The sequence below is a fragment of the Setaria italica genome, chromosome V (genome assembly GCF_000263155.2).
Source record: "Setaria italica strain Yugu1 chromosome V, Setaria_italica_v2.0, whole genome shotgun sequence".
In the NCBI taxonomy this organism is placed as follows: Eukaryota; Viridiplantae; Streptophyta; class Magnoliopsida; order Poales; family Poaceae; genus Setaria; species Setaria italica.
The window spans coordinates 31125637-31140717 of record NC_028454.1 but is presented as its reverse complement, the minus strand read 5'-3'; the positions used below and the strand labels follow the sequence as shown (position 1 = coordinate 31140717).

Sequence of the window (15081 nt, the reverse complement as noted above, 5' to 3'; positions counted from 1 at the left end):
AGCAATGCTTCTTGATCCTGAGTAAGTGGTTTATCGGATGAAATCTGATGCACGACCAAGTTGACTTGCTTAAAGTGCATGATCGCGTGCCAGGCGACTTAAGTGCATTTTAGTCAGGTTAATTTGGACGGTTCCACCATACATAAGAACTTCGAGTCCACAAACTCTGGCTGAACATCATAAAAAAATCTTGAAATAGTTTTTCAAATTACCTTTTGGAGCTAGATTTTCATAGTACAAGTATGGTGGCTAATAGCCGGTTCAGGCAGAGATTTGTTCACTTACCTTGACCCATCGGTTTATAGTTGGTTTTGGATTGCCAAAATAGGCCATGCTAAGTGAACAGGTCTTTTGCCTCGACAGGCTATTGGGCCACCATACTTTTATTATGAAAATGTGGCACTTGCTCTAAAAGACATTTGGATAATTATTTCAAGATTCCTTTATGATACTCAGCTAGATTAGGTGGACTCGTAGATCTCATATTGTACCATTATTTTAGGATTGGTGTATCTTTTTATCTCCCAAATTAAGGGTCGTGATGTGGATAATCATATGTTCTAAATATCTCGATTATGTAAGATTTAATATGTATGATTTACTCTAGTTAATACTCTACATATGTCACGAGGATTAACGGTCATGATGCAAATGATCGATATTTGAATTTTTATCTCTACTATTTCATACATTTAGATACATGTGACAATCTTGTCATAATTATCAGAACATTTTATTACAATTAAACATTTTCATATGTAACGTATTTAGTTAATATCATGATGACAACATTTTATAGTCAAAAAATAATAAAACAAAAGACATTACGCGTGCAAAAGGAAACTGCTGGAGACAGACAGTTTCAGCTCCCACCATTTTGGCAACTATAGTACTGGCCATTGTTTGGAATTGGTACTAAATGCTCCAATTTTCTGCTCCCACCATTTTAGATCATTTAGTACCGGTTAGAAGCCCTACCCGGTACTTAATGGAGCAATTTAGTACTAGGCAAGGGCTATAATCGGTACTAAATGTCCCACCAACAAATACTTCATCTTCTCTGAACACTTAGCAATTTCCAACAAGCCGCAGTTATTCCTGCCTCCGGCTCCGTCGCCGTCGCCCCGTCCCGACCGTCACCACCCCGTCCCCGGCCGTCGTCCTCGTCGCCATCGTCCGTCACCCCGTCCACGGCTCCGTCGCCCATTGCCTCCATCCCCGACTACCGCCATCCTATCCCCGGCCGCCGTCCCATCCCCGTCGCCCCGTCCCTGACCAGCGCCACCCTGTCGCCGTCACCCGCCACCCCGTCCCCGGCTCCATCGCCTGTCGCCGTCGCCCTGTCCCCAACCATCGCCACCCCTCCCCGGCCGTTGTCCCCGTCGTCGCGCCTCTCCCTCCCCGCCGTCCCCGCACGCGCCCTCCCCGATTAGTTTTTTTTGATAATTTTGAGATGCAATTATTTTTTTGTGATACAACTATGGCATAAGGTTATATCTCTTAGAGGACATGTAGATATTCATGGGTAGCATTGTGATAGAATTATGGATGGCTATGAAATGATGGTCTAGATTTATTTCAATGTATATGATGTGCGTATATGATAATGTATTATTGGTGGCAAAGTTGACTAGTTAAGAAAAATGGTGGCAAATTATCTTGTCATAATTTTATTCGAATAGTTTGGGCTAACTATGGCAAGTGGAAGTTCTTCTCGCCGTGGTGGTGGCGGCCGTGGACACTACATTTTCAAGGAGCCACCGTTAGCTCGTCCTCCAGGAGTTCACTTCCCTAGTCGCGTCATTGACATGCCAAAAGGCGATCGAAGCAAAGGAGCAATTCCCAACATAGTAATATTCTTTCCTTCTTGAAATTAATTTTTTACTACACATGAATAATTCCTAAATTTACTTACATATACAATGTAGCTTATCGATAATATTAGATGGCTGAAAGATGTTGTCCAAGCTCTAGGTGGTATTTCTCCTTTAGTGCAATCTGAGATAGTTGGTCCATGAAATTTTAAAAGAGTAAAAATCTCTTTTCAAATACATGTTCGAGAAACATAGGCCAACTGGACGAGAGTACTAGAACAGCCCATCCCGATGGTTTCAATTACCGCATGGGGTCAATTAGCACCAAGTAGAGTAACTTTCGAAAGGACCGCTGTGGAGGTCTATCTACAACAGCTTAAGGATCATGGGTACTTTGTGCTATACTTCTCGTATTTTCGAATAAGGCGCTCGAGTAGGGACAAAGCAATGTGACTAGGACTACTGAGAGGCTTTGTGAGCTGAATCAACATGACATGGTATGGAACATATCTAATCATCTTTTTATCTTTAATTATACAACCAAAGCAGGTAACCTGTAGGTTTGAAATTAATTACCACGGCAATACAGATTGCAAAAACCAGAAAAGGAAAGTGACTTGAAACATAAACATACCTAGGAATCCAATGCTTGTCGATACGCAACAACTGAAGAGGCACTCTGAGTCGTTGGGTTCAGACTCTCTACTCTGGTTCATCTCTTAATCAGACACCGGTTCAGACTCTCTCTTACCAACATTCTCCATGTAGGTGTCCGGTATTACCAAAAACTTGTTGAGCGTTGCTCAATTGGTTAAGGATAATGCTAAACCTGCGGAATTCACCTCTTCTTGTTTGGTTAAGGATCGAGTGACACAGGAGGTGCTTCTGCGCGGCACCCTTTTTAATGGGCTTTACCGTCTGAAACAAAGCTTTGCTTGGCGAAATAACTCCAGCCTATATTTGGCATCTCATCTATTTAATTTAATTTCAGTAAAGTCTCAGGAAAGGAAAGGAAAAAAAATCTAATTTAATTTCAGTAAAGTCTTTTTTTCTGCTTTATCCTTCTGTCAATCAAAGAAAGGGAATGCAGATGTTCTGCCGCCCTCTCTTCGTATGCCACCAGCCTTCCTATAAAAAAAGATTCATTCCTTGAATTGAACTGAACATAGGCCTCTCTCTTGCGGCTAGCGAGATTGGCTCACGCGAAAAAGGCAACTATGTATGCATCCTTACTATTGCGAATGTATGCATCCTTACTAATTAAAATTAAACTGCTAATTAAACTGCAAATTATAATGCTAATTAAACTACTACTATTAATACTAATTACCCATCCAGATGTACAAGAATAATTACTAAAACTATTACTACAATTCAGATCTACAATAATAACTATTATTAACAAACAGATCTACAATAATAATATACCAAATATTAAAAAAAGTAACTACACAATAGCGAAAAAAACTTACCTTAGCCCCTTCTCTCTCATTCCTTCCTTCCCCTCCCTTCCCTTCCCTTCCTTTCCCTTACATCTCTGTCTCTCCTTCTCTTTCTCTTTCTCTTTCTCCTCTCTTTCCCGCACCCCCTCCATCTCTTTCTCTTCCTCTCCCGACGGGGGCGCGGGGTGCCTTGTATAGGCAGGCTCCTGTCGTCAGTTGGTTTGGCGATAGGCTCACATGTCCCCCAGTCGCCAAGCCGTTTGGCGACAGGGGCTCACGTGTCCCGAGCTGTCCTCTGTCGCCAAACAGTCTGACGATAGCAATCCTGTCGATAAGCAGCCTGACGACAGGACGCCACGTGCCACCTTGTCGCCAGTTGGATTGGCGACTGGCCCTTGTCACCTAACAAATTTTAAAAAACGTGCGTTAACTTTGCAAATTGAATAAAATAAATATTAATAATAAAAAAACTCCCTGCGCAGGGGAGTTCCCCTCGGTGGATTCCGTCCCTGTGTTTCCCACCCCTTGTTTCCAAACGTAGCCTAAAAGGAAAAAGACAGGAAGGCCGCTTGGCCCAGCCCACTGGATGGCCTATTAGGTTATTCCCACGTCCCGTTCCCCCACGTTTTATGCCGTTCCACGACAGGTCTGATCTTCCCTGCTTCTCTCTTCCGCCGGCGCTTACTGCTCCTCTTCCGCCGGCGCTCCCTGCTCCTCTTCGGGCGCTTCCTGCTCCTATTCCGCCGCAGCAGCGCTCGTGGATGACGGCGACGACTTTCTGGTTGGCTCCCCCTCCCTTGTTTCCTCTCTTCCCCCGCTCTCCACCCCGCCTTGGCTGTTCGCGACGAGGACGCCCAGAAATTCTCAGCGCCTCGATGCCTAGAGAAGGCGACGCCTTAAAAACTATGGCGCCAACAACTATTAGTATTTTTTTAGTATCAGCAAGTTTTTGATCTGAATCAATAGTAGCCAGTGAAGCCTTGTGGAAATCACTTGTTGTTGCCGAAATCCAAATGTCCAACTTCGGTAGTGTTTGTCACTCATCGTACTTGGTAATGTTTGTCACTCATCGTACTTTCTAGCATTCTGTTGATTCTTGATAGGATAGACATGTTATATATAGCATAGCATTCCTAGTTTTGTGACGATATCCAGATACACATACAAAATATTAACATGCACGTTGCATTATTGAATGATTCAAGGCCCATCTTGTCTTGTTGTATTCCGGATTATTGTTGTTAATCAATATGATTAATTGAAATACTGAAATGTAATCTTGTCTGGAATCTAATTCAAAGTTCAACCTTGTTTCAAACGAAGAAACAATGAGATTCTTCTTCCTGGAAAATTCTGCGCCAATGCATGAAAAGTGTGAAAGGGAGGCCTTGCAGGCAGCTGATCAAGATAACAGTAAAGATAAAGACGCATCGACAACGGATGAAACAGAGGATCCATGGGATCCTCCATATGATCCTTGCCCTCCTTGTGAAACCTGGGAAGAGTCAGAAGAGGTATCATAGTCACCCATCTCTCTCTCTCTCTCTCTCTCTCTCTCTCTCTCTCTCTCTCTCTCTCTCTCTCTCTCTCTCATGTTTTCTTGTATGACACTGACTCTTAACATTTTCTCTTTCAGTGGTTCCATAAAACTACTGCTTTAATTGCTAACTCCAGGGCAACCAATATAATTACCCCAGACCGTACACCACAGGTTTTTGCTATATTCTTCTACATAGTCCAGTCGACACATTATGTTTGTTATTTTTGCTTCAATCATGCTATCTGCTGAAAGTTTTTAGTTTTTTTTTCTTAAATTGCATCTTGGCATGAGTTCGTTGTTATTTCTTTGCCTTCAACCCTTTGCAATTGTGCGTGTTTTAATACAGCGGGTGACTGATGCTTTATGGCACAAAGTTCCGGACCTAGTTTCCATCCTCGAAAAGGATAATGTCCCCGGCTTCCTCCAACTTTTTAATAATAACAGGGGATGCATGGCATGGGGTTTTGTCATCACCCCAGAAACCTTCAATTACATTGTCAGTGAAAATGCACTGCGATGTGCCAAAGTTGCGTTGGAGGGAAAGGCACCTGAACTCAGTGGACACCGTGCCAATCCCAACTACATGAATCCATATGGATACTTCCCGCTTCACGAAGCTGCTGAAAAGTTCTCTGTTGATATGATCAACTTGCTGTTCAACTATGGTGCATCAGCTAATGTTCGCACAGCCGGTGATAAGATCATTGAGAATCTACTCCCACTCCATGTTGCGGTTGAGAATACTTGCCTCCACAAGTATCTGGAGGACAGTTTATTGCCTTTCCAGGATTATCCGGATCGTCGAGACTATGTCTACAAGCTCATCCAACTCCTGTGCCTACCTGAAATGGTTAGTCACATCACTTCTACAAAATGTACTTATTTGCAGCTGGCAAAGAATAGCAGTTATGTTCATTCATTGTTGCAAACCACTTGTATAGACTTATAAACTGAGCTTAGTATTCCTGTCTTATGTTTTGTATTTGTTCATGCGGTGGGCACATTTTTATTTAAAGTTTGCAGAAAAGGGGTCATGAACTTTGAATTGCTGTTAAAATATCTCCTCAGCACTTGCTCGCATAGATATGCTGAAATTCACCGTGTTCTTTTTTCTTGGTTGTGCTTTTACAGAAAATTTTCTTGGATACGACTAGATTGCTCGCGAAAAAGACGGATAATCTACTTGACGAGCTCTGGAACTATGTGAAGGATGGCAAGCTTGTCCAGACTGCAGTTTTACTCCTGGCAGGTCAAGAGCAGATCCGTCAGGTTGGTTCGTCCAAGAAGAGAAAAGGCTTTTCTGAGCCAGATGGGTTTGACACTATCATGACTTGTTTGATGAAGTGTTCAGTTGCCCTAAAAGAAAAAAGAAGGGATCAGAATGAGCTGGAGGCGAGTTTAACTCTTGAGTGCATTGCTTTGCTTGTTAATATAATTTCCAAAGCTGGTGAAGATCTTGATGCATACATTCAAACACATTCAGAGGTACACCCTTAACCTTCTAAGAGTATCTCAGCAATCTGAGCTAAAAAAATGGCTATAAATATTCTTTATAGTACTTTATTCTTGCACAAACCTTCTGAATGGAATAAACTGAGATATTGAAAAATAATCAATGTTTGTTTGATAGCATCTTTTAATCTCTTTTGCTGGGCTAGCATAAATTGATTTTTTTTGGGGGTTTGGCGGACCATCAACTTTGTCTTGAAGCTTGTATTAGAAAATTTGAAGAAAGTTAATACTTCCACTGAGAAAACCAAAAGAAAAGAATGAAGGTAAGTTAAGTTCCAATAACTTTTGTGCTTGTATTTTGTGTAACCAATACTATAAGAAAGAAATTAGAATAATTAGGACAGTTCAATTTAGTTGAAATATACACGTGTTTGATACAATGATTGATGCTCACCCAATTGAATTGTCTAGATTTTACTATTGTATTGTAAAGCCTGAAAACCCTTTCAGACCTTGGTTTAAAACCGTGACCATAGTTGAATGCATTTATACTCAATGTCATTTTATATTGGTATCTTTGCACAGGCAATTGACCATTCGTTTCATGATCTTTTGACCAGCATTAGTTATATGCCGTAATCTGTTTTTAGTATTGCATGACTTTTTGTTTTTTCAATCTTGTATGACAGTCTTAAACTTCATGCAGATCATGCAGGTGCCCTATGTGGAGGTCCTTGAACGGGTGTCTTCTATTCTTAAGGACCGTGGATTTTTCCCTACCGGAGAAGGAATCGACGTTGGAAACCTGTAGTACTCATTTTTCATTGCTTTGATATAACAATTCGTTTGCAAATATACAATTGTACTGTTGATTATTTATTTATTTCATCCATTTCTTTTTGAAGCTGTCCTTTTGATTGTAAAATGTTCTCTGACCCTGGATCACGTGGTGAGTGTTTGGGCTTGAATTATTCTTTCCATACTTTGCAAAATGGACCCTAATGATTTTGTTACACGGAGAACAGAGCATCTGGATGCAACCAGGGTTGATACGGAAACAGCTTATCCACATGCTTCATTGGGAAAGGTAAAAATATTCAAATTCTCGAGCATCCTTTTTTTTGTTGGCAAATTGCATCTTTTTCCGTACTTTTGCATGTTTGAAAATATCTGATAGATGGAGCTAGGATATTCTTTTTAATGTAGGGTTGATAAGTTTAATGCACATGAACAAATAAAAAAGTAGTACTGTAATTAGATATATACATGAAATTTTCGAGCTTAATACTCTATATTCTTCAGAGGGCTTTGATGGTTATCTAGAATTCAAATGGTCACTTGGAATTCCTATTATCTGCGTACAGTCTCTTGTTATGATATAGGATGGAAAAAGTCTATTACGGTCCTCTTAACTATTGCCACGGTTTAGTGTTTCGTCCTCAAATTTCAAATCTGGTAGAAAGTCCATCATTTCTAAATACTGGTGCATTATTAGTCCTCGATCTGGTTTTGCTGGAGGTACCAGATGACACAATCATGTCATCTAGTGGTCACATCATTGTCTATGTTACCTCGATTATCTATCTTAGTCACCGTTGGGGATAGGGTAAATTGATTGATGGTAGGAAATTACCTCATCTGCATCAAACCTTCTTTTTCAAACGCATGGTGTCGCACGCCTGGTATAGCGCTTTCGTGTGCATGTCTGCGCTGATGAGCTTGCAACTATGATTGACCATAGTCACCGGGAACGGGGTCGAGCCCGCGTTCCGCGACCCGGGGACATCGTCCCGAATCGAGGGTCGGGGTCGAATAGGGACGATGTCCGTCGCGGTCCTGTTGCCGACTCTCCGTCTCCGACGGCCGTCGATGTGGGAGGCGGAGGCTTGAGGCGGTCGATCTGAGGCGGAGCTCTGGCGGTGCAGTGGAGAGAGCAGCGGCAGTGGCAGAGGAAAAGCAAGGAGGAGGAGTGGTGGCCGCTGTGACAGAAGAGGAGCAGGGAGGAGCGGCACCGGCGGCGGCTGCAGAGGAGGAGCAATCGCGGCGGCGTGGCTGCAGAGGAGAGAGGATGAGCGGCGGCGGCAGAACAGAGAACCTGTGGAAGAGAGCTGCAGTGCCCTATCTCTGCGACCTGAGAAACCTGGGAATGACCTAGGCCGCATATGGGCATCCTAGTGGGCTGGGCTGAACGCATTTCCTCCTTTTTCTCCCTCGCTGGAGAGAACAAATAAGTACCTGGGGGAGGGTTTCTTATTAGGGCTGGCGTGCAAGGTGGAATGTCGGCTTGTGCAGGATCTGCTAGCTATGGGCTTTGCGCGAGGCAAGGTAAATGGGACAATGAGCAGGGGGAGGGTGCGTGCAGGATGTTAGGGAGTTATACTGGAGGGCTGATTCAGCGAGCTTCATCGTGTGCAAAATCTCCTGGTTATGAGGGGCACTTCATGTTTTTTGAGTGTAAAGGTATCTTGTTGTGGAGCTGAGGTGAGCGGTAACGGAAAGGTACCTTGTTTTGGAGCTGAGATGAGCGAACAAACTTCAACCTAGGCAATAGCTGGGAGAAACTTTTTCCCTTCCTCAGTACACTGCAATTGGGCAACTAGAACTTCTCTTGCACATTAGCACCCCTATGAATTGGAAAATAGCACTTGGAGTAAGACTTGTCAAGTTGAGCCTCTAGCCACTTTTTAATGGTGTCCCACCCCTGCTTGTCTTATATTTGCCTCTATTGTTAACTGAACAATCTGCCGCATTTACTGAGGTTACTTTGTAAATGTATCTCAGTTTGTGTCAGTTCTGATGAAATTGTTTCAGTCTACTCTTTAAGTTGTATTAAGACCATATCTAAGTTACTTAAACATGCTACTCAAACACTACAATTAAGTTCTGTATCCAACTCAAAAAAGTATTTTAGGTGGCTTGCTTACCTGACTGATACCATATTTTTTCATTAGTATTGCAAATGACATGTCGTCACAAATGCTGCTGGGTGGCAGTGTCCAAGCTCAATATGGTTTGCTTTATGGTTTTCTAACATTTGTATGTGTTGACTTTATGGGGCAGGCCACCAGAAATAAAGTTTGGAATCTCGAATACACAAGGAACTGCTTCTTCCCATTTTGGAGATCGGTGCTACTCTCCCATATTCGTGTTGTACTTTATCCAGACTATGCAGCAGCTGATCCTAAGTGTAGGCTTAATCATGACAAACAGCGTCAGAAATCAGCCGACAAAGGATCTTCTCCTACAATTCCAAGTCATATTCGTGCTATGTTGGGAAGAACTCTGCAAATTTCAAATGACCATGCATCAGCAAGGCTGTTTAGTACCGCTGCCTTGGGAATGAGGCCGCAAGCTACACCTAATCATACATCCAGAAGGCTATTTGGTACCACTGCGTTGACTCTGTTGAAAGTGTTAAAGAAGGCATGAGTAGAAAGGTATTTGTTTTCCCCGTTGAATCTCTCTTGTGTATGGTCGATATTTCGCATGTCATTTTCAGGCAAATAAATTCTCATTTTTGTCTGCAGGTGCCATAAAGCTGTGCTGGTTGATCCAACATGAAATAAATTATATTTGTCTGTGCAGGTGCCAGAAAGCTGTGTTGGTTGATCCAACATGGAATAAATTATATTTGATATTGTAATGGACTGATGTGTTAAACTGTAGCTGTTAAATTGTTCCTCTATAGTAGCTGTGTGCTGTAATTATATTTAGTCAAGTAAACAAGACGTACCTGTACTGTGAACTGATGTGGTGCTGGAACTGTTCTAGTGTCTGGCTAGTGCAATTACTGGACAATTGCCTGGATCTGGGTTAATCTGGCTGTTATTGGTAGTCCGTATAGTCTTCGTCGTCGTTTTTCGTGCATGCCTCGTTTGCGGCTGGCTGCCTTCTGGTTTTACGCCCACCCATGAAGACCTGAAAAGTGAGCCTGTGAGGTAAAACCCTAGGCGTCTTTAGGGAAGCAGGCGCCGTGAAGTGCAAACGTGTAGTATGAGACTTTCGTTGTACGTGCTCCATCTGTAATTTAATAAATTTCCTTACTCCCTCTGTCCACAAATGTTAGCATTTGTTGACTTTTATCCATCACGTTCGACCACTCGTCTTATTCAAAAAAATTATAAAAATATAAAAATAAATAAGTTATGCATAAAATATATCTAATGATAAAACAAGTTATAATAAAATATTTAATATTATGTTAAATATTTTAAATAAGACGAATGGTCAAACACGATGACTGAAAGTCAACAAATGCTAACATTTATAAGACAAGTGAAAGTCAACAAATGCTAACATTTATGTTGGAAAAAATAAAAGTTTTAACATGGCATATACTTAGGAGTTCTAACATTTGTGGACAGAGGGAAACATTTTTGAAGTTCCAACAGACTCTGGCTTCAACCTCTGTTGGAGTGTTGGTATCCGAATGGCTCCGGTCGGCATCTTTGGCTAGTGCCGCACGCTCGCCATCGACACTCGCCCTCGTTCCCGTGCGAGATTTTGCTGCTCCGACCCTCCCGCGCGCCTGGCCCTCTCTGGTCTTCCCCCAACAAAGCGTCCATCTCTACTGTACCTCGCACCAAATCGGCGCCGCCTCATTTGAATCACACCGCAGCCGTAGTGTAGTCGTCATGTCCAGGCCGCCGCGTCCCCGTGCGGTGCCCTGCTGTTGCGTGGTCGTCTCCTCTTTGGCAAGTCCCGCAAGGATTCCAGCAGGATTCGGAGGCCACAGGCGTTGAGGGCTGGCGGCGTGAGCCCTGGTAAGGAACCAGCTCGATTCAGTAGTACTTCCTCTATCCACGAATATAAGCCTTTTAGATTTTGTCCTAAATCAAACTTTTTTAACTTTGACCAACAACAACGAAAAACTTGTGAAGATATACAACATAAAGTTGATGTTATTCGATTCATCGTACTACGAACTACTCCCTCCCTCCCATTATCTCCAGCGTATTTGGCCTGTACACGGTGACCAAGGGAGCAACGGTGAGGCAGTACTCCACTTCGATTCCGCAGCCGTAACGCTTCGTTTCACGAGCGACGCGCGCGTACGAGAGTTGTGCACGGGAGCATCAATTCGAGGGCCCCGCAGGCCAGTGAATCATGCACTGTTGGTTTGCATGGAGCGGTGAGGCCTGCATGCGCGGTGGAGTAATGGGCAGCTGAGCTGTCTAATCGAATTACTAGCCGGCTTCAATTTTTTTCCATCGGAAGGAGAGACGTCCATGCAACTTACGAAAAGAAAACGGCTTCCAGCTCAAATACGACACAGATTATGGAATTTCCTAATTTCTAGAATACGCTGGAGATAATGCATGGGAGGGAGAGAGTATCATAATATATAACTCTTTCTACTTGAAATAAATTGTTCTGTGCTTTTTGTGCCATGCTTGAACAAATTTCCAACAAGCACCTTTGTTCATGCATTCACACTTCTGATAAGGTCAATATTTGCAGAGGTCACTATCAATTGCATGCGGGAATTCTATTTATAGGGGGTGTTTGGATACACCCCCATAAATTTTAGTACCCGTATGTTTGGATACTAATTAGGAGTATTAAATATAGTCTAATTACAAAACTAATTACACAGATGGAGTCTAATTCGCGAGACGAATCTATTAAGCCTAATTAGTCCATGATTTGACAATGTGGTGCTACAGTAACTATTTGCTAATGATGGATTAATTAGGCTTAATAGATTCGTCTCCCGAATTAGTATAGGGGTTCTGCAGTTAGTTTTATAATTAGCTCATGTTTAGTCTTCCTAATTAGCATCCGAACATCCGATGTGACCCCTCCTAAAGTTTAGTACCCCGCATCCAAACACCCCCATAGTTATTTCAGTTTGCAGTAGTAAAAACTGGTGCCTAGGATTCTTCGAGCTTCTATCCATTTGGAGAACTTATCACGGCAACAAAAAGATGAGTGTATCCTCCTTGAGCTTTCTTGAAACGTCCTACCATATCTAGTCCCCGGACTGCAAAGGGCCAAACAACAAAACTAAACTATAACAAGCACACTAAGACAAAAAAACAAACCAAAACACACCCGATACTAGGTCTCCCGCACACACAATGCAAAAGAAAGAAATGAAAAAGATGCTTGAATGAAAACACAAACCAGGAAACTGATACAAGTGATGCTCCATGAACACCACTACTCCTGCGAGCTAGGCCCCAGTCGAAACCGAAGAGGCTCTCAGCAAGTGGCTCCAAATCGTCTTGGAGCTGCTCGTTGTTTACCCTCATGTCATCCGCAATGTTCTGGATGGTGTTGATGTAGCCGTAGTTCCGCTGGATGCCCAAGGTGATCGGTGCGAGATCGATCGCTAGCGGTCCTCCTGGTGCAATGAATGGCGCCCCCTGATCATACTGAGGGTATCGGGGCGTCGTGCCGTAAACCGTCGCACTAGAGGACCATATGTCGGTCAGCGTTGAAGGTGTGCCGACCGGAACAAAGGGTGTTTGGTACTCCCCGGGGCTGGCTTGCTGCGTCCACCTGTCTCAGCCTGATGAAGACCCCGAGGGTGCTTCTGCCGAAGCTGAAAAGGCACCAAGCTTGATCCGCTTGCCTCTCTTGTCGCGCCCGACCCTATTGGCCTCCCTGAGCTCACACTCAACCAATCGGCCTTCCCAGGAATGAAGAGGCCAAGAGCTGAGCACGGCAACTCGATGTACGTGCCGGAGACAAAGTATGTCTTGCGGTCGCTTCCAGTCACCATGGTGCCCGTCGTGAGGTTCTCGCTGATGCGTGCGTGAGGCCGGTAGTACTCGTCCCTCATTGGCATGTCGGGGTTGCACTTGTAGATGATCGCCTCCAAGTAACTGCCGAAGGCTATCCTCCCACTACTCCTCTTCATCTGCGTAAACCAACTGCTCATAATATAGGGCAGCGGGTTCACCTTGCGTGGGTCGGCGATGGTGTGGTAGAGGTAGAGGATGTCCTTGTCGCTGACCCTCGTGTCGTCGAGGCGCCCCGTCGTGCGCGCGGACAGCCACCGGTGGAAGATAGCGATGATGGGGTTCTTGATGCTTCCGCGCACACGAGTCTCCTTGTCAGCGATGTGGTTCCAGAAGGCGTCAAGCGCCTCCTTTGTCGAAGGCCGGTGCCTCGTGGAAACCAAAGAGCCCGGTGATGGCCTCGATGGTGATGTTGTACTCCTCGTCTTCTGACTAGAAGTAGAACCGGTCCACACCGTCCTCGTCTTCCCCAAGGCACATGGTGACATAGCACTTGAGGACGATGTTGAAGTGGTAGTCGAAGCCGAGGTAGTTGAAGTTGCTCCACTTGAGGTTGTCAAGGCACTGGAGGCGGACCCTATATTCCTCTTAAAGTCCTCATCGAAGTCGAGGTTGGGGAAGATGCGGGGCTTCACGATGTCATACATCTTCATCTCATCGTAGCTCCTCAACATGAAGCCCTCCGGAGTGAGCCGCGGTTGGAAACCGCCGGCCACCCCCGAAGGTCCTCCTCCCGAATCACTAGCGCCCGCCGCAGCCCTCGTACATGGCCGCGGGATCGGAGGCCTTGAGCTCACGTCCTCCATCATCAGTTCGCGTCGCACCGTCCACTTCCGCTCCCAAAGAATCTCGATAAAAAGTGGTGAGACGACAAACTCCTCGACCCGGAGTTGTTGGCGGAGCCGCTGCCGGAGCCCTCACCGGACCCGGCCGACCCCTGCTCGCCGAAGCGGTTCCCCCGGCCAAGCTTCTCGCCGACCTTCCTAAGCCCTCGGAACATGGTGGTATGGAAAAGAAACAGTCGCAAGAAAATGGAAGAAGTGGTTGAAATTGGAAGACTCACTGAGATCGTGGGCAGAATGGGCGCGGCCTCCCCTTCTTTTATAGCTTCTTTGGTATGCAAGGGAAGGAACCCTTGGGAGGTTCTGGTGCCGATCGGCACGGCTCAAAATCATATTCTGTGTCACGCCCACGCTTGAATCTGCTTTTCTTTACACTGTGCACGTCCAATCGAGTCCCATCAGGGCGCTCTTTGGTCGGGAATCCAGGGGAAATCCCAGAGCATCAGTGTTGGGCCTTGTTTAGTTGCCATAAATTTGGGTGTCCAAAATTACTGTTGTAGCACTGTAGCACACTGTAGCGTTTCGTTTGTATTTGTGAATTATTGTCCAAATATTGACTAATTAGGCTCAAAAGATTCGTCTTGCAAAGTACAACAAAACTGTACAATTAGTTTTTAATTTCATCTACATTCAGTACTCGATGTGATGGGAAATCTTCTTTTTGCATAGTGTCAAAATTGGAAGTTTGGGTGGAAGGGCTTGGTTGGCACCTAAGCTGTGCCGGTCGGCACTGTACCCATACATGTCATGTCATCTCCCTTTGCGCCAGATAGCTTCCTCTGTACACTTTTGATCTTCCCAATGCAGTGCGCTTGCCCCTGCTCGAATTCCTGCAGAGGTTGTAAATAGTGCCGATCGGCACAGGATGTGTGTCGATTGGCACAATGTTCAATCTTTACCCGCGTTATCTTGTTGCGCATGCTGCATCTCTCCATAGTTCCTCTGTAGCTCCTTTTAACTTCTATCTCGCATGGTGGCGTGTTCTCCCTTGCTGTTCCCTGTAAAGACATAGCGTGTCGACCAGCACAGTTTTGTGCTGGCATCAGTACCTTGATCAATCTTCAGCCCTTGTTTACTTCACCACCAACTCCCAACTTTAGTACTATGCAAAAAGAAGATTCCCCATCACATCAAACTTGCGTTACATGCATGGAGTACTACGTATAGATGAGATCTGATACTAATTGCACAGTGTTTTTGTACTTTGCAAGACGAATCTTTTGAGCCTAATATAGTCAATATTTG

At 44.4% G+C, this 15081-nt stretch overlaps 1 protein-coding gene across 1 annotated transcript; it reads left to right on the top strand.

Moving 5' to 3' along the window:
- The first annotated feature begins 4631 nt into the window (after positions 1-4631).
- On the top strand, positions 4632-7833 carry LOC101766401. The gene is made up of 4 exons (XM_012846183.2): positions 4632-4770; positions 4893-5646; positions 5928-6281; positions 6955-7833. Exons 2-4 carry the CDS (start codon positions 5083-5085, stop codon positions 7057-7059), a joined length of 1023 nt encoding a protein of 340 aa, XP_012701637.2. The 5' UTR covers positions 4632-4770; positions 4893-5082; the 3' UTR covers positions 7060-7833.
- The last annotated feature ends 7248 nt before the right edge of the window (positions 7834-15081 follow it).

Coding starts and splice junctions, on each gene's coding strand:
- LOC101766401 (XM_012846183.2), top strand. CDS start 5,083: ATGAGTTCGTTGTTATTTCTTTGCCTTCAACCCTTTGCAATTGTGCGT. Junction 5,647..5,927: donor TCCTGTGCCTACCTGAAATG/GTTAGTCACATC, acceptor GTGCTTTTACAG/AAAATTTTCTTGGATACGAC. Junction 6,282..6,954: donor ACATTCAAACACATTCAGAG/GTACACCCTTAA, acceptor AACTTCATGCAG/ATCATGCAGGTGCCCTATGT.